The sequence below is a fragment of the Malaclemys terrapin genome, chromosome 23, assembly GCF_027887155.1.
Source record: "Malaclemys terrapin pileata isolate rMalTer1 chromosome 23, rMalTer1.hap1, whole genome shotgun sequence".
Taxonomy (NCBI): domain Eukaryota; kingdom Metazoa; phylum Chordata; order Testudines; family Emydidae; genus Malaclemys; species Malaclemys terrapin.
In genome coordinates, this window is record NC_071527.1 from 6,392,632 (window position 1) to 6,416,946 (window position 24,315).

General features: G+C 53.8%; 3 protein-coding genes across 7 annotated transcripts in view; all 3 read left to right on the forward strand.

Annotated features, from left to right (window-relative positions):
- The window catches only part of VDR (vitamin D receptor), a 119,703-nt gene extending 113,250 nt beyond the window's left edge, over positions 1 to 6,453 (forward strand). For all 4 annotated transcript variants that reach the window (XM_054012832.1, XM_054012836.1, XM_054012834.1 and 1 more), the window contains one exon: positions 327 to 6,453. In XM_054012832.1, coding sequence (XP_053868807.1) covers positions 327 to 586 — 260 coding nt within the window. In that variant the 3' untranslated portion in view covers positions 587 to 6,453. The remainder of the gene's footprint in view (positions 1 to 326) is intronic.
- A 2,742-nt stretch (positions 6,454 to 9,195) lies between these two features.
- Positions 9,196 to 16,273, forward strand: MYG1 (MYG1 exonuclease). The gene is made up of 7 exons (XM_054012565.1): positions 9,196 to 9,369; positions 11,258 to 11,370; positions 12,317 to 12,476; positions 13,798 to 13,947; positions 14,365 to 14,487; positions 15,298 to 15,479; positions 15,872 to 16,273. Exons 1-7 carry the CDS (start codon positions 9,196 to 9,198, stop codon positions 16,056 to 16,058), a joined length of 1,089 nt encoding a protein of 362 aa, XP_053868540.1. The 3' UTR covers positions 16,059 to 16,273.
- A 4,160-nt stretch (positions 16,274 to 20,433) lies between these two features.
- On the forward strand, positions 20,434 to 23,833 carry LOC128828209 (leucine-rich repeat-containing protein 3-like). 2 transcript variants are annotated; one of them, XM_054012663.1, is made up of 3 exons: positions 20,434 to 20,615; positions 21,460 to 21,606; positions 22,118 to 23,833. In XM_054012663.1, exons 2-3 carry the CDS (start codon positions 21,531 to 21,533, stop codon positions 22,960 to 22,962), a joined length of 921 nt encoding a protein of 306 aa, XP_053868638.1. In that variant the 5' UTR covers positions 20,434 to 20,615; positions 21,460 to 21,530; the 3' UTR covers positions 22,963 to 23,833. The 2 variants fall into 2 exon arrangements, with proteins under 2 accessions (XP_053868638.1, XP_053868639.1); XM_054012664.1 differs by lacking the exon at positions 21,460 to 21,606.
- Positions 23,834 to 24,315: the final 482 nt, after the last annotated feature.

Here is a 24,315-nt window from a genome sequence, read left to right on the forward strand (position 1 = left end):
CCTCTGTTTGAGGTTCCTAACTGAGGGAGGGGAAAGGAGTTTTCACTGGGTGTCTGGCTGGTTGTTTCTGTTGAAATGATGATGTAATGCAGCTGAGTCTGACATGTGGCAGTAACGATCAGACGCCTAGAGCCTGGCAGAGGTGTGCATCCTGCATTCTTTTAAATAAAGAAGAGGTGATAGCAAGAAATGATGGAAACGTCGGGCTGGAAGGGGCCTGGAGAGGTCGTCCCCCCACACTGAAGCAGGATTATGCTTAGACGATCCTGACAGTACTAACCAGCTAAACCTTTCACATGACATGAATTGTTTGCTTTGATTTCTAGACCGCCCTGGTGTGCAGGACACTTCTCTGGTGGAGTCCCTCCAAGACCGCCTTTCCGAAGTCCTGCAGACCTACATTCTGTGCAAACACCCTCCCCCGGGCAACCGCTTGCTCTATGCCAAGATGATCCAGAAGCTGGCAGACCTGCGGAGCCTGAATGAGGAGCATTCCAAACAGTACCGCTGCCTTTCCTTCAAGCCAGAGCACAGCATGCAGCTCACCCCGCTGGTCCTTGAGGTTTTTGGCAATGAAATCTCCTGACTTCGGAGGCAGGACAGCACAGCCAGAAATAAAGGGATAAGTCAGCCTGGTGAGCGGAGGGGTGTGACCCTTCACCAGGGTTTGTATAGAGACACAGTTTAGTTTCACACTACTGGAGAGGACTGTGTTTTCTGCACATCTTCAGTCACCTGGGTTGGCTTGCTGCAGAGCGGCATTTTTCCCAGCGAGTGGCTTTTCCACTTGCCTTTCTTCTGTAACCAACTCACATATCCCTTCATGGCTGTTTCAAGGCTGCCTTCAGATTGGGGCCTTCTTGAAACCACCACTTTTTTTGGTTTGTTTTACAAAGTAAAAACTGAAATGTCAGGCCACTAGTCGGGAGGAAATGACTGAGATTTCATGTGTGAGTATAGAATTCAGGGCTTCAATGAACCCCTAATGCTGTGTGTGGAGAGAGAACAGTTCTCTAGTTACTCCTCCTATCCCTTCCTAAAGCCTGCTGCCCAAGTGCTGTTGGTACACAATTGCTGGCTCGTTCCACCCCAGAGCCAGCGGAATGATCCCAGCATATGCCCCCACCCCCTCCACAACTGGCTGCAAAGTAAAGAAATATCTTAGTCTCAAAATAAATAGGAAAATGTACTTAGAGGAGAACAATTCCTGTATCTCTGAGAAAAATCTCCATTTGCCCTCTGTGTAGAAGCTGAAGATCTCAGAAGCAATGGCACATTGTGGTCTGTGTCCCCCTGTTAATGTGACAGGAATGAATGGGATATTTGTAAAGTTACTAGTCTCTTGAGTTGCTCTGAGAGGTAGCCAGACTGGAAGTGGTCTCTGCCAGTTTCCCCCTTGATCTGTGATAGAGTGAAGACTGTCTCTTGGGCTCCCAGGATGGATAGCTAAAAGCGTGAAAATCCATGCTAATCAACACGCTGTACCATTTTTGTTTCAATGTTGATGTTGCCAGCTGTCGAGGTGAGACATCAGATAATCACTTAGGAACAAAAGATCCCTTTCAGCCTGTGGGGTGGCCAGTGGGGTGGTTTCTGGGCCTTGGTGTCTGCTGGACAGTTATCAAATAGCTTCTTAACAGATTACTTGCCAAGCCTGTTAAATGTGCAATATCTTGGGATAACTCAGTAAGAATTAAGCGGGGAAGGATTAATCTCACATCTTCCTGCCCTGAAATGTCCTGTTTGCAGCAAGATTTCAGTCTTTACAAGAGGAGTCCTGGTTTCTTAGAACTAAGAAATAAGGAAGGGGCAAAGCAGCCAATAAGCTGTGCATAGCATTGCATCACAGTCAATTAAGGTCTGAGATGAACCCAGTCTTTCATCCTGAGTTCTCCAGAGTTTTCCTGTGCTATGCAGGAGTCCTGCTCTCAATGCACTACAGGACACCGACTCTGTTGTGTCAGGGGTCCCTGTAAAACATAGGCAATGATAGGGGCTAGCGATAGCATCCATTTTGGAGAAAAGCAGGTATCCACTCCAGGGCCTCCAATAGCGGCAGATCAAGTGTTATTAAGAGGGCAAGAAAGATTGCAGAAAAATCTGCCAGCCAAGGAAAACCAAACGACGCAAGAGCAAAGAAAATCCCTCTAGTTCGGTCCCTCGTGTGTCAGTTGTTGGGTGTGCAGAGACTGTTTGGGGTCAGGTTCTGCTTTGTGTACTAGGAAAATTACTTTCCATCTGCTAATGTGCATCTTTAGCAGCTGCTGCCGCCGCCTTTGTAAATGAGTTGCTCATTTTCCTAATGCTAAAGAATCAGAATTGGGCTGTGAAGCTCTGTGTTCGTGCTCCTGTGTTGGGTGGCTACAGCATGGCAATGGTGTTGCTTTCTCTGTCTTTTGCACTAATGTGGGAAGGTTTGTGTTGCACTTTGGTTAACCCTATACAGCTCTCAGGAAGTTGCCAGTGGCCTTTCGTGTTAAAACAGTTTATCCCATATGCCAAAACCTCCAAGCACTTATTGTAGGAGAGTGCATTCCCCCAGATTGTGAGATTTGGAATAAGAAGAAATGTTTCCTTTTTTAAAAAAGAAGAGTTATTTCATAATTCTGGAAGAAACTCAGCCTGCAGATTCCACAAATATATTCTTCTGGGTTCTGTGAAATCAGGGTATTTCTATTGTTTAAATTATGCCTTTCCTCTGATTCCTGTGTATTGACTTATGCCTGAAATGCCAACGGTCTCCGCTGTGCTCGCTGCCATGGCTCTGCAAGAGGGAGCCCTAAATAATGATGTTTAATAAAATGTCTTGATTAAATATAAATAGGCAAACCTCTTTACTGAGTAAACGTTCCAGAAAGCTGAAGTTGAGATTGGCATAGAGCCCCGGCATGTCATCTACTTTTTAGGCATCTCAGTACTTGAATGTCATTTTAAAAGTGCATAGTTCAAGTGCATGTCTGTACAGCACAGGGTATGTTGGGACACAGCATTATGAAATACAGATGTTTAAGCCTCTATATAGACTCTTCAAAGGGAAACCAAAGTAATTCCTTCCATCGGGGTGGAAAAAGGCTGTAGGAATGATAAGTAAATCCCTGGAGATATTGTGGTAAATAAATCCTGATAGACTAACAGTAGTATTGGAGCATGAGCTTTCGTGGGTGAATACCCACTTCTTCATCATGCTCCAATACGTCTGTTAGTCTATAAGGTGCCACAGGACTCTTTGCTGCTTTTACAGATCCAGACTAACACGGCTCCCCCTTTGATACAAGAAATCCTGAGACTGCTTCGCTTTTATCTTTGATTGCAATCTCTCTTGTGTCCGCTGGGTGTCGCTAGCACAGCAAGAATGAAAGCAGCTCCTTTGCAAGTGTTAAGTGCCTCGAGCTTATGTACAGCACAGTTAACCTTTTCCCTGTCTGTGTTCCTGAGTCTTGCCAGTCTGAAATATCCCTCACTCAGATCCAAGGAATTGATCTCCTCCTTGGTTTCTGCACTTGTTTGAGAAGCCGTGGGATGGCAGTTCCTCCTCCTCAGAGAAAATCACTGTGTTCTTTAATACTGTTGTCACCTTTGCTTGAAATCAGTGCCTTAAATATAGATGTCTTGTTGCTGTATCGAATATATCTGTATGCTTGTGTGGTGGGTCTTTTAACCTCAGTTGATTCTCCCTTTGTTTGATTCCACGGTATGTGTGTAACCCCCCTGTGATTGTGTCCTGCAGAATGCCCAGTTCTGCTCCTCAGTCCTGTCCCCCCCTCCAACACTGGCTGTCTCATTGGGCCTGCTCACTCTGTGTGTCTGGAGAAAATCCAACCCCCCTGAGGACTTGCTCTTTGCTACCTCAACTCTTCTCCTTCAGTGCGTCTTGCCTCAGCCCTGCTAGTTCTCTTCTAAGGCAAAATTAGCACTGTTCACCCCGCACTCCTTGGGCCTGTTGTCCCTTTTCTTCCCCCACTTTCAAGCTTCTCCTTTTATCCTGTCTCTTACTCAGAGCTGGTTGGGAAATTGAGGGAGGGGGGGTACTGAAGTTTTTCATTGTTTTAAAAATAGTTTAAATTTCCCCATGGAAAATTTTGACTCTTCCTCAAAAATCCAAAAAAGTGTTTGACTGGCAACAGAAGAGTTGAAATTTCCCCCAGGATGCAAATGTGAAATTTCGTAGTCAAAAACACAATTTTCTTTGGAAAAACTGCTTCAGAAAACTCTCAACCAGCCATACCCTGATTGCAAGCCCCCTCCTCCTCTCACTTTGGCTTGCTCCTTCTGTGCCTATCCTTTTGGCAACCAAATGATATGGTACTCTCCTGTTCTGGAGGGGGATAAAAGCCTTCTCTTCACCAGCCACTGGACAGGATGGTGCCAGATGGGATGGAAGACTACTTAATATCCCGCTCCAAGACAACTGCCCCTTTCACAAATTCCTTCACTGGCTTCCTCCCAAGTTCCTCATCCTCCCATTCCAATCTCTGCACAGCCCCATGCTGAAATCTCCTCCCCTGTTTTGCCTTTAACCTCCCCACAAGCACCCTCCAAGCTTCCCCTGGCCCTGCCATTCCGTCTTTCCCTCGCTGTTGGCATTGCACCTTGTTGTCATACTGCTGCATAGATCAACCCACCCAATCAATGCTTTCTCCTCAAAGCCAGTTGTTGTGGGAAGTGTTCCAGCTGTAGCTACCTCACCCCTCTTGGAGTTTACCCTGTATTGTACCCATTTGTGCCTTTAGACTGTCAGCTGTTCAGGGCAGGGACTCTTGCTGTCACATTGGACCCATAGTACAGTACCATGCTTAACTAGAGCACTATAAATGATTGGAGACCTCTGGGTGTATGTATTTGTTCCACTCGCTAAACTGTGAAGCAGGTGTCACTAGAGGAAAATCTTTGACTGATGGGAGCTTTCTCTCCATAAAGGAGCCTTTATCTAAGAGGGAGCCTTTCCAGTAATATAGCACCACAGTGCTCTAGCAATCCTAACCCGTCCTTAGGGAGAACCACAGCTCCTAAAGGGCATCCCGCACAAACACTGCACCTGTCATAGAAGTTCCCTTCGGTTAGACTTGGAGCGGTTCTGTTTCAGTGTCTCTAATGCGGATGTCGATGGGAAAGGGGAGCTGAGTGGAGAATGGAAGAAAAAAATCCTGGCTATTACTTTGAAACTCCTCAGGTTTTCAAAACTATTGAAGAATTAGGCTTTTGAAAACATTTCTTTTTTCTATCCCAGAAAATGATCCATGGAAGAATGTCCAATATCTTGCTAAAAATTCTCTGAATCTTTTTTAATGACACATTTTTGTTGTTTGGAAAAGATGTTTTTTGACCCAAAAAAACCCACTTTTGTTCAAAAAAGTTTTGAGGTTTTTTGGGGGGCTGGCGGTAATTGAAACTGTTTTGAAAATGCACAAGCCCCCTTTGCGTTCTCCTTCAGCCAAAGCTCAATATACCCTACAACTTGCAAGTAAAATAGAATGTCAGAACTTAAATTTTAAAAAACAAATAAAATGCGTTGCACCTCATGACTAAGTCTTTTCAGCAGCTCCAGATGTATTTTACCCAAATAGCTCCAGCTTTGCATCCTCAGTTGCCCGGGCATTGGTGTGCTGGGAATGCCCGGGTGGGTGCATGCTGAATATCTCCCTTAGTGTCTTGCTGTTCTAGACTGTTCGCTAGACCTCACATTTTCTTTCCTGAAACCATTGCACACACCAGTGAAGAACCACCACTGGGAAAAACTAGCACTAAAGTAAATGCTTGACTGGAGAAACTTAACATATAGACAACTAGGTGAAAATAGGGAGCTCTGATTTTAATATCCTATAAATGGCTTAGTTAAAAGAAAACATTTCTTTATGGTGGTGGGGAAAGGTGGCTGTTGTTTTTTTTAATATTGATCCTGTTAACAAAAATGTAAGTTATAGATCTGCAGAATGATTGCGCCAAATTTTGTTGAGTAATTTAGTGTCAAAATGTAAATAACTATTTAATATAGTGGAAATGTTTTATTGTAAATTGGATTTTAAATAAAGTGTTTAAATCATTCAAAGCTGCTCTTTTGAACTGATAGAAGCACGATTTTTTTCCATTTGTGCGTGTAAAACAAGTGTGTACAGTACTTAAGTGAAATTTCTGAATGTGAAACACAGCTCTCTGTTTTGTTGCCTTGTGTAATATAGATTGTAAGGCAATGCACTTTATAAATAAAGATTTAAAAGAAATCTATTTTAATTATAGTGAGGAAGAATAGAGGCAGCTGCTTTCTCTTCCTCTCTCCCCCTTCTGTATGCTTTGAGCTTTTCCTAATGGGCAAAAAAGAGAAGCTGGAATACATGTGTATTAATGTGAACCTGACTTCAGAGCTTTAATGCTATGACAAAGGAAGTTGGATGCTGTTTCATATTTGTAATATGCTGTTGCCTTATCAATAAAATGTATGGCGTTGTGAAAAGCTCATTTCAGTGGAGCTGGTTTGAATCTTTATGGGACTTTTTAAGCAGTCAGTGATTCCATGCTTTATAGTTCTGCCTCTACTCCGACACTGCAGATAGTGTCCTGCCACCTCTCACCTCCAGTACAGCTAGGGAAAAACTAGTCCTGGTCTCAACATACAGTTGCATCAGTTTAACTAAAGGTGTAGGGTTTTGATCCCTTAAAAGTGCAAAACCCTCCGTAGCTGCGCTCATTTGATTTAAAGCCTAGCTTAAATAGCTCTAGTTTCAACTGATTCCTTGCTTATTAAAGCTACAGCCAGAGTTAAATTTGAGCATCCACACAAGTTTAAATTGGTGCAACTTCTGTGCGAAGACGAGGCCTTGCTCCCAAAGCATAATACCTAATTCTGCAAGCTGCCCACCAAGCACTTGTTGGGTAAAGTACACCATGAACAAAAGGAGTCGGAATGTAACCCAATGCAGGAGCACCGCCAGCTTTTCTGCCACCCTGGGCGGCGGAAGGTCCTGCCCCGAAATGCCGCCCCCCACACAGGCAGCGGAAGGTCCCGCCACTGAAATACTGCTGCGATCGCCGCCCCCCAAATTGTAGAGCCCTAGGCGACCACCTAGGTCGCCTAATGGGTTGCGTCGGCCCCGACCCAGTGGCTTTTACAGGGGTATGTAGCGAATTGGCCGCAATGGCTGTTTTGCTCAAATAGCAGAGAGTTGAATCGTTTTACTGCAAGTAATAGCTAGTTTTTCAGTTGCATTTCATGAGCTCCGATATTGTTGCCTCCTTTTTTTTTCCGACCTGAGCAGCCAGTCAGAATTCGGGGCCCTACGGCTGTTCCAGTTGGAAGTAGAAATTGATGGAGCCGGTGTTTTCTCTGATGCAGTCTTGTTTATTTAAAGGGAATGTGCAAACTCCAGCTGTCCTTGGTTCTTCCTGTATTCGGAACAAGGGGAGCAGTTTCTTAGCCTCTTTAGCCAACAGACCCAAAAGCATGTGCTCTAGTTTTCTCCAGGGTGTCATTGTGCTCACCAGCTACTGCTTGGCTTTCTCGGGGTTTTTTTTTTAACCTCTGCGTCTCTTTCTGTTTTGGTTTTTTCTCCGCTTCTGTATGTTCTGCTTGCTTGCTCTCCTCTGTGTGCACTCACACACTCTCACACACACTCAGCAAAAGTCCTCTGCCCTCTCGGGTAGGTTCACAACCTCTTACTAAAAAAAACCAAATATGTAACAGCTACTGTCTGACTCTCTCACTATGCCCCTGATTAAGTGGGACACAGTTGCAGAAGCGGGACCTAATTTTGTAACTTCCGAGATCATTACCAGATACTCTTCCGTTGTCAACACTTCAAAAAGGATGTTGACAAATTGCAAGGAGTTCAGAAGAGAGCTACAAAAATTATTCATGGTCTGGAAAACCTGTCTTGGAGCTTATTTAGTCTCTTACTCTATCCAGTTTACCTAAGAGGTGACTTGATCACAGTCTACTGGGGAAGAGATGGGGGGAGCCGAGAGTTTTTCAGTCTAGCAGACAAAGGCATAATGAGATGTAGTGGTTTGGAACTGAAGCGTTTAGACTAGAAATAAGGCATAAATTAAGTAGAGAATAATCAGCCATTGGAACACATTTATCTGGAGAAGTGGTGGATTCTCCATCAGTGAAGTCTTTAAATCAAGATCGGATGTCTTTCTAAAAGATATGCTCCGGCTCAAACAGTGTGAGGCTCTCTGGCCTGTCAAGTATCAGAGGGGTAGCCGTGTTAGTCTGAATCTGTAAAAAGTAACAGAGGGTCCTGTGGCACCTTTAAGACTAACAGAAGTATTGGGAGCATAAGCTTTTGTGGGTAAGATCCTCACTTCTTCAGATGCAAGACATCTTGCATCTGAAGAAGTGAGGATCTTAAGCTTTCGTGGGTATGTTCCCAATACTTCTGTTAGTCTTAAAGGTGCCATAGGACCCTCTGTTACTTTTCTCTGGCCTGTGTTATGCAGGTCAGATATGATCATAAATGGTTCCTTCTGGCCTCAAAATCAGTGGGAAAAAAAGCAAGCCTTATTCCTTAGAAACCCTGACTGCTGATCAGTGTTCATCCCCTTGACCTCTAGGGGCTGAGTTTCTAAAGAGCCGTGTGCACACATGCTGAAATGCTATGAAAATCTGCCCATTGCTATCGCAAGGGGAGCTGCTGTGTCCTGAGCCCTTTGGAGAACTTGGAGGACTCAAACAGCTGAGCTCTCTTAAATCTGGCTCTGATTGGTGGGTGCTAAACACTTAATCTGGGCATAAATATGTAGCACTTTCCCTCCCCTTCTTTCAATTATTTTACTCTTAAATATTTATAATGGGCGCCTAATGCACTAATAATTACCTAGGGGCGACTAGACAGCCGAGGGTGAGTGTAATTAACCCTGGGACCAATTTCCCAAGGGTTGCCATGGATTCTCCATCACTGCCCATTTTTAAATCAAGAGTGGAAGTTTTTCTAACAGCTCGCCTCGCTGGCCTGCCTTGTACAGGAGGTCAGGCTGGATGATCACAATGATCCCTTCTTTCTAGCCTTAGACTCTATGAACCCAGGTCTAGTTCTCTGCTTGAGAGGCTCTCGCCCACCCAGCCCTGGGGTGGGAACTGGGGGGAGACCCGCTCGCTCAGGTAGCACATGGCAGGTGAGGGCAGAGGTCGGGCAGGCTGTGGCTTCCCTTGGCCTTGGCGCGCATGCTCAGAGCGCTGCGGGGCATGCGCAGTAGCGACGGATGGGGTTCGGGCTTCGCGCGGCCCGGCTGCTGCTCCGATCCCGCCCTATGCCGGGTCCCGGCCCCAAGCGGCCCCGCAGCGCCATGGCCCCGCGCATCGGCACCCACAACGGCACCTTCCACTGCGACGAGGTGCTGGCCTGCTACCTGCTGCGGCTGCTGCCCCAGTACCGGGTACGGGACCCCCGCCCAGCTCCCTCCGGACCGGGACCTGGGACCCCCCCGGGATCAGCCCTGCCCCCTGGGATCCCGCCCCCCTGGAGCCCCCCCCCCCGGGACCCCCAGCCCTGCCCCCTGGGACCTGGGATCCCGCCCCCCCTGGAGCCCCCCCGGGACCCCCAGCCCTGCCCCCCGGGACCTGGGATCCCGCCCCCCTGGAGCCCCCCCCCGGGACCCCCAGCCCTGCCCCCTGGGACCTGGGATCCCGCCCCCCCGGGAGCCCCCCCCGGGACCCCCAGCCTGCCCCCTGGGATCCCTTCCCCCCGGGACCCCTGCCCTGCCCCCCGGGACCTGGGATCCCACCCCCCCGGGACTCCCAGCCCTGCCCCCCGGGACCTGGGATCCCGCCCCCCCGGGAGCCCCCCCAGCCCTGCCCCTCCCCCGGGACTCCCAGCCCTGCCCCCTGGGATCCCTCCCCCGGGACTCCCAGCCCTGCCCCCCTGGAGCCCCCCCCGGGACCCCCAGCCCTGCCCCCTGGGATCCCTCCCCCCGGGACCCCTGCCCTGCCCCCCGGGATCCCTCCCCCGGGACTCCCAGCCCTGCCCCCCGGGACCTGGGATCCCGCCCCCCTGGGAGCCCCCCCAGCCCTGCCCCTCCCCCGGGACCCCCAGCCCTGCCCCCCGGGATCCCTCCCCCGGGACCCCCAGCCCTGCCTCCCGGGACCTGGGATCCCGCCCCCCAGGAGCCCCCAGCCCCAGTCCTGCTCCCTCCTGACCGGGATCCCCTGGGATCTGGGATCTTGCCCCCCCCCCCCCCCGGACCCTCCAGTCCTGGGATTCCCATCCCCCGGGACCCCCCACTCTGTCCCTCCCACAACTCCCTGCGGACCAGGACCTCGGATCCCGCCCCAACCCTGCTTGCTCCAGATCGGGACCTCCCCAGGACTCGGATCCCAATCCGCCCACCCTTGTCTGTTCGGACCAGGACCCCCCGCCCGGGACCTGGGATCCTGGGCCCCCTCACCCTGCTCCCTCCACATCAGGACCCCCCCGGGATCCACATCGCCCGGGGCCTCTGTGCCCTGGAACAAGGCCCCCATTTCCCACTACCCCCCGCCAGGAAACTGAGACCCCCAATCCCGAGCACTCCCCTGAGACCACTTTCTCCTTAGACCCTTCCCCAAAACCAAGACCCCACAACTGCCCTCTCCCAGTCCGCCCTGGGACCCCCACCTGGGAACTGGGACTTACACCCAGGACTCCCTTCTGCCCAACGGGAGCTGGGACCCTTATCCCGCAGCCCCTTCCCTGCCAGGAATTGGGATACCCATCCTCCCATACACCCCAGGCTCACCCATCCCCCGGGACTCCCGGCATCCCCACCCAAGACCACCATACATGAGGACTTCCTCCTGCCTTCTGAGAACAGGACCCCCATCCCCCGGTACCCCTCCCCTTCTCATCATCCTGGGATCCAACATTCCCATCCCTTGGGACACCTCCATCCCCTCCTGCTGGCACTGGGGCATGCACCCCTCCCTTTCCCTTGGGATTCCCAGTCCCCTTTGCCCTGGGACTCACCACCTCTCTTCTGGGACCTCAAACCCTGGACACACCTTCCTCTGGCACATCCTCCTCCTTTCCCCCGAACCTCCCCTGCCGGGCACCCCCCATCCCCTCTGCAAGACTGGGACTAGCACACCATGGGACTAGGGATGGGGATCCGTCCCTTCATCTTTCCTAGGAGACACCAGCCCCAGAAAGCCCTGATTCCTTCTCCCTTGGGTGCCTCTACCAAGCCCTGCCCATGCTGATAAACACAGGGTGGAGCTGAATTCACTCCCATACTCAGCTGCCTTGTGCAGGGGAATGTTTCATTGTGTGCGCCCCCCTCCCACCCCCAGGATGCAGAGATCATCCGGACACGGGAGCCCCAGCTGCTGTCCGAGTGCAACGTGGTGGTGGATGTGGGTGGCGAGTACGACCCTCAGAAACACCGGTACGATCATCACCAGAGGTGAGGACGGAAATGCACAGCTCTGCCTGGCCCCTCCCACTGCGGGGGGTCAAAGCATGTTGCAAAGGAAAGGGCAGGAGCATCACGCCTCCCTTTATAGATGGGGAAACTGAGGCACAGAGAGGGGGAGGGGAATCGGAGTGGACCAGCAGACAGGACGCAAGGCTGGGACGCAGGCCACCTGGGTTCTATTCCTGGCTCTGCCGCTGACCTTAGGCATGTCCCTTCCGTTCTCTGGGCCTCTTTTCCCTCCCGCTCTGTGTCTGTTTTAGAGTGTGACCTCTTCTGGCGCGGGACTGTCTGCAGCACCTAGCGCAGTGGGTCCCTGTTCTCGATTCTCCTGAGATACGGTTAATTATGTAACAGCAAGGTGACTTGCCCAAGGTCCTACACCAAGCCACTGCGTAGAACCCAGGGGTCCTTACTGTCACTGGGTCATGGGGCACGGGGCCTGGACCTGTCCTCTAAGGGTATGTCTACACTGCATTGTAAACCCAGACTCAGATTTGAGCCCAAACCCGCCTACCATCCACACGCAAATCTGACTGACCCGGGTCCTAGGACCCAGCCCAGCAAGGGAAGAGAGGTCTGAGTTCAAGTCCCACCGAAACTGGATGCAAGCCCTGTCATTTTGCAGTGTGGACGCAGCTCCAGCCGCAGACCTGAGTCAGAAGGGCTGCTTAGTGCTGTATGGATGGATTAGCCTGGCTCTGAGACCCAGGTCCAGCCATTGTATGCCCAGGTTTACAACACAGTGTGGATGTCAAGTCCTGGCTTGGACACACTGAGTCCATGAGCTGGGGTCCCCCAGATCTGGGGTTTCGATGCAGTGTGGACGCACCCTAATGGCTAGTATTTCATTGATTTTGGTGTATTATACACTAAAGAAGGAGGGGTCACCCCGGGGCCTTAGGAGCTCTGGCTAATTCTTCCCTGCCTTTCGCAGGTCCTTTGCACAGTCCATGCACTGCCTGAGGCCCGACAAGCCCTGGAAAACCAAGCTGAGCAGTGCGGGGCTGGTGTATTTCCATTTTGGCTCCCAGATCCTGGCCAGCCTGCTGGGGCTGAAGGAGGAGGATCCGGTAGTGCAGGTGCTGTACGATAAGGTAGGAAGTAGGGAAGCAGGGTGGGTGGGCACTAACCGGGGTGCCCCACACTCCAGGGCTAAAAAGGCCTGTTTTCCTCCTTAGAAAAATCATAACTAATACCCCTTTCTGGCACCTCCTCTCTGAGGATCTCAAAGCACTTTGCCTCCTGTGTGGTGGATTGGTATCCTTAGCCTTGTTTTATAGCTGGGGAAACCGAGGCACAGAGCAGGGACATGTCTTGCCCAGGAACGGTGACTCACCAGTAGAAGTGGGATTGGAACCCCAGCCCCCCACCCCCCCACACTCTAACCATTAGACCCCCTTCCCCTCCCAGACCTAGGAATGGAACCCAGGAGTCCTGGCACCATCACCTTGCTCTAACGGCTGGCTGATGCTCCCTTTGTAAAAAGTACTGTTCTGCTGAACTTCCTCAGGAAACCCCCCCCCCCCTTTTTTTTTAGACACTCGCTGTCCATATTCTCGGATTCCCACCATGATGGGGGGCAGCGGGGGATTCCTCCCAGCTGCACGCCAGAGACAGGGGAATCCGTCTCTGCTGTCTTGTTCGGAAGCTGCAGGGGCCAGTTCGGCTCCTGGTACAGGCTCGGCCTGTCCTAACTTGAAAAGCACCCATGGGACTTGGCAGGGGTGCAGAATTGCAGATGGGTAAGAATGCCCCATGCTCGCCTCTGCCCTGACACAGGATGTCCCTGCTTCTGGGATAGAGGGGTCCCTGTGTCGCTGGGATCCCCCAGGAGGGGCTCTTTGGCCTGGCCTGCCTAGCAGGCATAGAGGGGTTGGAGGGGAACTGGAGAATCTCGGCATATGGTTTCCTGCTGATACGTGCCCGGAGTTGCTGTGGTTTACAATGGGCGCTCTAGCCTCCAACACCCTAGCCCAGTTCAAATGTGTGCCGTATAAACAGAGCTAAAGCGCAGGTAGGCTCATGGTCTCAGCCCCTCGGGGCAGGTCGTTTTCCCAGCAGCCCTTGCTGCTTCTGCTGGTAGCTGGAAATGCAGAGTTTGTGGGCTCAGAAGGCCAAGCCGGGTCCTTTTCTGCATCATGGCGGCCGGTAAAGGATCTGCAGGGGGAGCCGGGCTGGCGATTCTGCCTGAGCCAGAGCAGACTCTGGCTTGGTCTGGGTATCTGCAGGGCTGGCGGGAGTTAACCCTCTTTGTGGCACTGAAGCCGGCAGGTCGCCGTGGCCACTGTCTCAGACGGGCCTGTTTTTACGGCCTCTGATCTGCTCGTGACCGACCTGAATCCGCCATGAGGTTCCATCGGGAGGCAGGCAGGGCGAGGCGTCCCTGCTTTATCCTCTCCTCCGCCCCCATCCCAGCTGTACGAGAACTTTGTGGAGGAGATCGACGCCATCGACAACGGCATCGCCCAGTGGGACGGGGAGCCTCGCTACGCCATGACCACCAACCTCAGCGCCAGGGTGGGCTACCTCAACCCCCGCTGGAATGACAAGGACCAGGACACGGAGGTAGGCGCGTGGGGGCGGGCGGAGGGGAAAGCACGGGTACCAAGTGGGATGCACCATGGAAACGTGGAGGGGAGCATAGACTTGGATAGGGGGTGGGCTGTACCATAGGTACCGACTCTGAGAGTGCTCCGGGGCTCAAGCACCCACCAACCACAGCTGTTCAGTGGAGAGCAGCAGGCGGGCAGGGGCCTTGGGGGAGGGGGTGGAGTGGGAAGAGGCAGGGGGCAGGGCCTCAGGGGAGGGGGTGGAGCAGGGGCAGGAAGAGGCAGGGTGAGGGCGGTGCTTTGGGGGAAGGGACAGAGTGGGACGAGGCCTCCGAGTGGAGCAGGGATGGAGCCTCCCACAGGGAAAAATAAAAGTCACTCCCAATGGGCTGGGGAAGGAGCAGCTAACGTCCCTGGCTTGTCTCCCTTCCAGGCCGGGTTCAAGAAGGCGATGGAGCTGGTGGGCCGGGAGTTCCTGGACCGTCTCGATTACTACCACCGCGCATGGCTGCCAGCTCGCACACTGGTGGAGGAAGCCATTCAGAAGCGCTTCAGGGTATCTTCGAGCGCGCTGGGGTTCTTGGTCTGGGGGTTGCGACCAGCCCTGGCCTCCCCACGTGGGGATTCTCAAGTTCGGGGGATCCCGGGGTAGAAGAGGCTGATCACTGTCCTATCAGCTATACGCTGGGCTGGGGTGTTGAGCCTAGAGCTGCCCCGTTGGCAGGGGGAGTAGAGCTTGGGTCCAGTGCCCAATGTGGGTTTCCAAGGATAATTCATACCCCTTGCCAGCATCTCCCATCCAAGGATCTCCAAGCACATGACATCCACCGGGGGTGACGCCCGCCAAACATACACACTATATCAATACATTTCCACTCTGCAGAAGTGGGGCAGCAACCTACCTGAGGCCATGCAGTGAGTTGGGAATAGAACCCAGGAGTCCTGATTCCCAGCATGCCCCCTGCCTGCGTTTCTCTGGTCACTGAACCTGCCTGGAAATTATTCCCACTTGCTACTCCAGTGGCTCTGCTTCCACTGGCAAGTGGGTTTCTTTCGACCCCAACTCCCTCCCTGGGGCCGTAACGACTATCTGTACCTCATTGGGCCAGGCACCGCACAGACACACAGGGACTGCGCCTGAGCTTGCCTGAGTCAGGGACTTGCCCAAAGAGCTCAGACACGGGAGGGGAAACTGAGGCATGGAGCAGGGCAGTGACTTGCCCGAGGTCTCCCAGCAGGTTAGTGGCAGAGCTGGGAATAGTCCCAGCCCAGGGCACAATCCATTGTGGTCATAAGGCCCAGCATCCGGGAGCTCTTATCTGCTCCCCTCCCTTCCTGAGTCCCATGTCTCCCTCTCCCCTGGCAGGTGGACCCCAGTGGCGAGATCCTTGTGTTCTCCCAGGGCGGCTGCCCCTGGAAGGAGCATCTCTTCAGCCTGGAGTCGGAGCTGGGGGTGGAGAAACCCATCAAGTTCATCTTGTACGCAGATCAGAACGGCCAGTGGCGAGTACAGTGCGTCCCCGCCGGGCTCCACACCTTCCAGAACCGGTGAGACGCTGAGCCCCCCGAGTCCCACCCCCAATCTTCTCCTGCATGCCCTGCAGATCCCCCCCCACCCCCCAAGCAATGGGGTGAGAGAGAGACAAGCCATTGCCTCTGCGAGGGGAGCAGGGGGGGTGGGGGTGGAAGCCCCTAAATGACATAATTATACCAGTACAAACACTGTGTAAACTAGGCCCAAGCGGGACTCACTTGGGTTCATCTTAAACCTGCTCCTAATGGAAACCGAAATCAGAGCATCTGTCTGTCTTGGGTATTTCTGGGTGCCGCCCAGCTCAGTGTGTGAGCTGGGTCAGGCGAGGGTGCCAGGGAGGTCGAGAGCCTTCGGACGCGCGTCCACCCCGCCCTTTTCATCCTTGCTCCATTTCTCTCCTGGCCAGGCTGTCCCTGCCGGAGGAGTGGCGCGGAGTCCGGGATGAGGCGCTCTCCCAGCTCAGCGGCATCCCGGGCTGCGTTTTCGTGCACGCCAGCGGCTTCATCGGCGGCAACCGGACCCAGGAAGGGGCGCTGCGAATGGCTCAGAGCGCGCTGGCTCGGCAGACTGGCCCTGACGCACCGAGCAGCTGAATGCCCCTAGACCGTCCCGACAGAGCCAGCCTCTAGGGCAAGTTTCTGGGTCTCGCTAAGCCTGTCCGAGTCATGCCGTGAGGAGAGCCAGTGGAGAGCTCCCGAACTGGGCCCTGGCCGGCGGAAACGCCTGGAGGATTGAGGCCGGGTGGCCATGGAATCACAGCGAGGATTGGAAAATGCTGGGAGTGGAATAATAAAGGATTGTGGATGGACCTGTCTGTGTTGGGTCTGTCTGTAGTGGTGCATGCAGGGCCAGGCCAGGCCATGATGTAAATCAGGTCGGCCATGCTGGTCCCATCCCCATATTATACGTGTGCTGTGCATCTGTGCTGGGTTGCATCAATGCAGGTACGCCAGGTAAACAAAGCAACACCAGCTGTGACATTCCCCAGGGCACGTTCTGGACTGATGGACAATTCTCCAGCCTGGGGTGCACGTTTTACACAGCTTCGCTGTGAGAGCAGCCACCCCTGGTCTGCTCACATGGAGCCTCCAGCAGGTACATCACTCCCAGCTACACGGTCTGCTATAGCCAGCCACTCCTGACTTCCACTGCAGAGAAACACCAGCAAGCTCCCTGTCCCAGACTTGCCCCCAGAAACCTGAGTCATGTACTGCCCAGCTCTCTCCTGGACAATACAACTTCATATAAAGTCGGTCATTTTATTAACTTAACAAGCTAAATGAATTCAAAGCACAGGTCTCTTTTACTACATGTTCAACCAGTAAGACTGCTGAAGCTTTCAGACAGGATCCCTCCCTTAGTCCAAAGCTGTTTCTTTGTTCCTCAGGTGGTGTGGCTGCCGTAGGGAGAGATGAAGGGAGAAAGATATTGGGGCATCCGTTCCCAATTCTTATACCTTTTCCTCCTCTGAGAATCATCTCCAGTTGGGGTACAGGAGACAAAATCTGTGAGGATGGGAACCTCCAGCTGTTTCTTTGCCAACATGTAAATTTCTCACACCCTTTTTTCTGCCAAAGAATGGCCCTTGTCCAAATGATGGTCTGTTTAATTTTGCTGATACCTGGGTGAGGGGTCAGTTTGCCTTTTGTCTCTGAGGAACTGATGTGTGGCTGCTTCCCCAGATTTGGAACATGTCCCAGTAATATACAATAGAATCTTATAATTTTACATGTAATGTTGCCACACCTTTTACCAGGACAATAATGATCAGCAAATTATGCGTTTTCAGATGATACCTTGCAAGGCATAGTTTGTACAACATTTATCATAGTCTTATCGTAGTACAGACTGTCACACACCCTGCAATTCTAACCAGGCAATGGATTCTGCCTCTGATCTCTTTGGCATCTCATCCCAGTAGTCTTCCTCATGTCTTGGCGGTCATACCAGACACCTCTGTGTTCCTGGGGAACCAGGGTGCAGTATCTAGCCGGACTCATGAAAGACACCGCCCCCCCCCTCCCCAGCGTCTGCTTAAACCAAAACCCATCAGAAGAAGAAAACTTGCAGAGCGCAGTGAAGGGCGTTGGGAGACACACCTAGACCCCTCCTGACAAGGGTGACAAGATTAAGACATCTCCATTAGCATACAGAATGGAGAGCAAAGATAACTCCCCCAGCCTCATCTGCATGAAAGATGGGACAGGAAGACATCTCAGTTTACATACAGAATGGAGAACAGAGAACCACACTGAATTCTGGGACCAGAAAAAGCAGGGAAGCACTGCATCCTGGGAATCTCTGCATCCTGGGAACCTACGCCTGCACACACACCCAGCTCAGCAGTTATCAGACCAATTCTAGTAATGAATCCTTAATTGATATTCAAATACTGAAGCAGCGTAGTTGCCTTGTGAGCTCCCTGGAAGAAAACATCACCCATAGCCAAGAGTGATCAGCTCCTATTGTCTAGTCTAAAGAAAACCCTTGAGTCAACAGCTTACCTAGAAACAAATCTAGTGTTCTCCCTTCAACCATTGTAATTTCTCAACAAAAATTATTATTATTATTAGATCCACACTGTGCATCAGTTCCGCTGGAACTCCATCTCCTGACTGATTGTGCTGGGGGCTCTGCCTGTCTCCAGCATTCAGAACCCTCAGCCACCATCACCTGGGAACCCTGACCAGTTCAAGCCTCATGGAGTGGGTGAGACCCCCCCCCTCTCTCTCTCTCTCTCTCTGTTTTCCTTTCTACCTTAGGTATTAACCTTTAATCATGTATTTTATGTTGGTTTAGTCCTTCTTGTGTAGTTAGAATTTATTTATTGAATAAATAACTTCTATGGTTAAGTTGGTTGCTTCTCTCTCTCTTGCTGAACTTTACTCGTTTGTGTTTTTAGCTTCCCCCATTCACTCTACAGCAACGCTTCTTTTACCTAAGCTAAAGATCCCTGCAGCGCCCAAAATACTGCGGGGTTTGCTCATCGAGTAGGTTACTGCCAGTACAATTGTGTTGGGGGAGTGGGGATAGGGACGTGCTGAATCTGGGACGCAGAAGGGTAACAGCTTGAAAGTGCTGCTTGACCTAGTCCATGGAGCCCAGGGACATATAAGGAGAGACAGCTTAAAGTGCTGCTTCCTCCAGCCCAGTGAGTCCAGAGACATATAAAGGGTCAGCTTGACAGTGCTGAGTGACCCGGTCCGCTCAGACTTGCTCTGTTAATGTATGTGTGGGGGTGTGGGTGTTCATCCGGTTCTGGGGTGGGAGTAACCCAGCCCTAGGGACCCTAGGTCCTGCAGGATAGCTTCATTGGGAGGGGACTTGCAGAAGGGAGAAGTAGAGCTCCATATGTAAACACAAGTGACACAAGCAGTATATTGACAGGATTACAGAACCCCCTTCCCCAGAGGAGTAACCCGAATAAATGAGCATACCCCAAAGTAATGGGCAAATCTGGTAACAGCGGGTGGGAGGCCCGTCCAGCGCTGGCAGCATTAAGGCGCTACGGCGTGCTTCAGTTGCTGCCCTAGGGGTTTAGTACTTGTCTGCCAGGGGTCTGAGCCCCAGCTTTCCCCAGAACTTAGGGGTTGCAAACTCTGGATCCAGGTCTGAACTTGCTCAAATAGTTCCTCCAGAGCCAGCCGCATCTTCCCTTGTAAAAATCCCCCAGCTGCCACTTCGCCAAGGTGCAGGTTAACATCTCCCAGAGCCTCTAGTCGGTCTAGTGCTTTTGGAATTTGTCCCCATCAGCCTTTCAAGCCACCGCAAACTCCCAGCCCCCTCCCCTTGGCTATCTCTGCAGCCTGCCACTAATTAACCTTTGCCATCTCTGATCTTCGCTTCAGGCAGGAGGGTCTTTGAGTTTGTGCAGCGAGGCCCCCAATTGCTCACTCCCCCTTGCGTGTCTCTTTCATGCTGTGACAGAGCGGGGAAGGCGCTTCAGTCTTCGGTTTCTATTTCTGTGCTGGCTACTGCTGAGATCAGGGCCCTGATGTACTGGGTGCTGCACAGCCAGAATGAGTCGCTCCCTATCCCAATGAGCACCCAGGAATAGCTGAGAGGAGGGAGGGGAAACTGAGGCACAGAAGCGGGGGGGGGGAAATCACTCGCCCAAGATCATACAGTGACAAGACTGGGGATAGACCCCCATCCTGTTCTCTAGCTACTAGGTCACACTGCCTTCCCCTGGGTTTCAATGGAGGTGAAAGTGCCAGAGCTCGCTTGTCCCGGGAGTGCAGTTCCCAGTATCTCTCCCACCTCCCCAATTCCTAATGGGAATCCCCCCTCCCCCGCTGGGAACAATGGAGAACCCACCCCCTGCAGTGAGAACAATGAGGAGCAGTGGGGGCTCTCTGAGAGCTGCCAGTGAAATCCTCCGGCTCCCCCTCACCCCACCCTGCCATGCACCCCTCTCCGGGCCCCAGCCTCTCTGCTAAACCTGCACAAAGCAGAAGGCGAGTGGGGGGGGGGTTCGGGCTCGGGGGGGCAGGGGAGGGAGGCTGGAGGCAGGGGAGGGGACCGGGCTCTGTGGGGGTGGGAGGCTGGTGGAGGAAGGGGAGGGGACTGGGCTCTGTGGGGGTGGGGGGCTGGAGGAAGGGAAGGGGAGGGGGCGGGGCTCGGGGGGGCAGGGGAGGGAGGCTGGAGGAAGGGGAGGGGACCGGGCTCTGTGGGGGTGGGGGGCTGGAGGAAGGGGAGGGGTCCGGGCTCGGGGGGGGGGGCAGGGGAGGGAGGCTGGAGGCAGGGGAGGGGACCGGGCTCTGTGGGGGTGGGGGGCTGGAGGAAGGGGAGGGGTCCGGGCTCGGGGGGGCAGGGGAGGGAGGGGACCGGGCTCTGTGGGGGAGGGGCTGGAGGAAGGGGAGGGGACCGGGCTCTGTGGGGGTGGGGGGCTGGAGGCAGGGGAGGGGACCGGGCTCTGTGGGGGGGGGGGCAGGGGAGGGAGGCTGGAGGCAGGGGAGGGGACCGGGCTCTGTGGGGGGCGGGGGGCCGCAGCTCTGACGCACGCTGGCGGGGCGGGCTCTGCCCGCAGGCAGCGGCCGGTCCCCCCGGGGAAGTTTGCCGGAGCGGGCAGGCGGATGCCCGGGGCTGGGGCCGGCCCAGAGCCGGAACGAGGAGCCCGGGACAGCTGCGGGGCCGCCTCCCCCCCCCAGGTGGGTGCATTTACCGGGGGCCCGGCGGGGGGGCGGTGATGGCGAGCCCGGGGATGCGCGGCCCCAGGGCTCCGGGCAGGAGCGCGGGGGGCGCCCGGGGAGGACAAAGCCGGGTTCGTGCAGCGCCGGGCACAGCAGCTCCTGAGCCCCCTCCAGCCAGTGATTAGCAAGGGGGTGTGTGGAGCTCTGCTGGCTTGGGTGGGGCAGCCAGGAGCTCAGGGGCAAGGGGTGGGGGGCAGGGGAGGGAAGAGGGGTTAGCACCCTAGGGTGCTGGCGGGGTTTAGTTCTTCAGGCACCTGCTGCACACATGCACTCGGCTATCGCTGGGGGGCAGCCGCAGCGGCACAGGGATTTTTGTTTGAATTGCTTCCTTTGTTGTTATCCCCAGTGGAGTGGGTCCCTCCCAGTCTCTGCTCTAACCACTAGACCAGTGGGCTCCAAACTTTTTTGAGCAGGCACCTCCTGCCGCGCCGAAGCAAAAAGACAAAAAAAGCGCTCTTTCTGCTGCGCACCCCCAAGGAGCCTCTTGTGCACCCCACTTTGTAGACCACTGCACTAGACACCCCCCCTTCCCAGAGCTGGGGATAGAACCCAGAAATCCTGACTCCCAGCCCCCCTGCTCTGTCTAACCCAGTGGTTTTCAAACTTTTTTTCTGATGACTCAGTTAAAGAAAATTGGCCTGTGACCCCAACGGAGCTGGGGTTGGGGTGCAGGACAGGGCTCTGACCGAAGTTTGGGACACGGGAGGGGGTGAGGGGTGTAGGCTCCGGAGGGTGCTTACCTCAGGCAGCTCCCAGAAGCAGTGGCATGTCCCCCCTCTGGTTCCTATGCTCTCGCCCGCAGGCACCGCCCCCCACCCAGCTTCCATTGGCCGGGAACTGGTGCGGAGTCGGTGCTTGGGGTGGGGGCAGCGCATGGAGCTCCGTGGCCCCCCACCTAGAAGCCAGGCCTCCTGTTGGACACTTCCTGCGCAGCGCGGTGTCGGAACAGGTAGGGACTAACCTACCTTAGCGGGGCAGCACCACCAACTGGACTTTTAACGGCCCGGTCGGCAGTGCTTACCAGTGCTGCGTGACCCACTACTGGGTTGCAATCTGCATTTTGAAAACCACTGGTCTAACCCACTAGACCCACTTCCCTACCAGCTGTAGGGATAGAACCCAGGAGTCCTGACTCTGAATTCCACCCTGCTCTAACCACTAGACCCCACCTCTTTCCCAAAGCTGGGTTAGAACCCAGGAGTCCTGACTCCCAGCCCCCCTGCTCTATCTAACCCACTAGACCACACTCCCCTCCCAGCTTTAGGGCTAGAACTCAGGAGTCCTGACTTTTAGCTCCCTGCTCTAACCACTAATCCTGCGGCCCCTCTTGTTCTGCAGCCTGCCCTGACAGTGGCCTACCCCCATCCCTACACACACCCACACTTGCCAGCATCTTTCCGCTCCCACTGCCCCGCCTCCCAGTGCTCTTTACATCCTGGGGTTTGTCTCTTGCTTTCCAGACGGGGTGGCCAGCCCGCGTCCCGGGGATTCTTTCCCTGCTGTGAGTGTCCTGGCGAGGCGGGGGAGCTATGCAGAAATGCCCGCGCTGCCCTGGCTCCTCGTCGTCGTTCTCTGCCAGTGTGGGGGCCTGGCGTGTCCTGAGGGCTGCCGCTGCCCGCTGGAGAGCAGGGTAGTGAGATGCACCCACGGGCAGCTGAGGGAGATCCCCCAGGGCATCCCCCGCGACACCCGCGTGCTCTACCTGGACGCCAATGAGATCACCGGCCTCCCAGATGGCACCTTGCGGGAGCTGCGCCAGCTGCAAGAACTCTACCTCTCGGACAACCTGATCGAGAACATCTCCCCAGCCGCCTTCGGGGAGCTGGGCAGCCGTTTGCAGCTGCTGGACCTCTCCAATAACCGGCTCCAGCAGCTGGGCCCCGCCGAGGCCGCCTCCACCCTGCGGGCCAAGATGCGCCTCTACGGCAACCCGTGGCACTGCGGCTGCTCCCTGCAGGAGCTGCTGGAGGCCCTGCCCCTGGAGGCCGAGACGCTGGAGGACGTGGTGTGCTCCAGCGCGGCCCGGGAGGAGTACGTCGGCCAGCCCTTCGCCCTCCTGCTCAACACCGGCATCGACTTCTGCAGTGTCCAGCAGAGGACCACGGACGTGGCCATGCTGGTCACCATGTTCTGCTGGTTTACGGTGCTCATCGCCTACGTGGTCTACTACGTTCAGCGGAACCAGGCCGAAACCCGCAGGCACCTGGAGTATCTCAAGTCCCTGCCCATCAAGCAGCCCAGTCCAGAGGAGGAGGAGGAAGAAGAGGAGGAGATGGAGGAAGACACGCTCAGTACCATCCTCTGACCCAGACTCTTTGCAGTGGGCGGGAGCTGTATTTAAAAGGGGAAGGTTTGGACTTTGAACCATGATGGCTGAGAAATCGGCACGGCACCAAATCCATACAGAGTATGCTGGAAAGGTTAGAGAGGAAGGTTGGCCTGGTGGTACCTGGGCCAGGAGAGACCTGGGTTCTATTTCTTACTCTGCCACAGACTTCCTGTGATACTTTGGGCAAGTCACTTAGCATATGTGTGCCTCAGTTTCCCCATCTGTACCTTAGGGCTTGTCTACATGGGGAAGTTATTCCAGAATAAAGTAGGACATGAATCTGAAGCACAACAGCGATGCTGGACCAAGAGTGTCCAATCCTGGCATCCACTCTTCAAAGAGGAGGATGGAAAAAATGATGATTCAGACAAGAGCTGCAAGAATGATTCAAGTTCTGGAAAACCTGCCTCAGAGCAAGAGGCTGATGGAGCTCAATTTATTTAGCTTATTGTTCAAGAGGTGAAGAAATAACCTGATGAAGGTCTAGAAGCACCTGCCTGGGAGATGGAGATATTCAAAATTAGGGGGTTAATTTTAGACGGCAAAACCCTTTATTTAGGCACCGAAGTAAATGTCCTGATTTTCAAAAGTGCTCAGCACCCAGCAGCTCCCATTGACTTAACTAAACATCTTATTTTTGGCTTGACCTCCTCTGTGCATCACTGTCCTTCTCACTCGTTCCGAACTGGGCCACCACCGATCAGTTTCATAACCAGCTAGTTAGCAGCACGCAGTGACCCTGTGGGGCTGGGAAGGCTGCTGCGAGTTACTAGCATAGACAGCTGTGTCCTACCTGCTGAATGGTTTTTAAAACTCAAACCGAATAAAGAGCTGGTCTCCAAACTCAGCGTTCTTCTTCGAGTGCTTGTTCATGTCAATTCCAATCCGGTGTGTGTGCGCGGACATGCACGGTGACCGGAAGATTTTTCCCATAGCAGCGTCTGTCAGGTTGGTCTGGGTGCCCCCTGGAGTCACGCCTTCATGGCGCTCAATATAGAGTCCTGCCGACCCATCACCCCCTCTGCTCCTTCTTACCGCCAGTGACGGTAGGCTGGAACTTCCCGTAGCCCTTGCTTAGCAAGGGTGTTCAACAGTTCTTTGTATATAGGTTATCTTAGTAGTTTTAGTTAGTGATTAGAGTTGTTGAGGGTTCCCCCGGTTTCGACTCCCGGGAGCCGTGGTATGCTGCGGTCCCCAAGGTTTAAAAACTGTGGTCTGCACGAAGCGCATGCCAAAGAGTGATCCACGCTCTTCGTGTTTACAATGCCTAGGGGAGGGCCGCCAAAAGGATCGCTGTGAGATCGGCTGCGAGTTCCACCCTAGAACTCT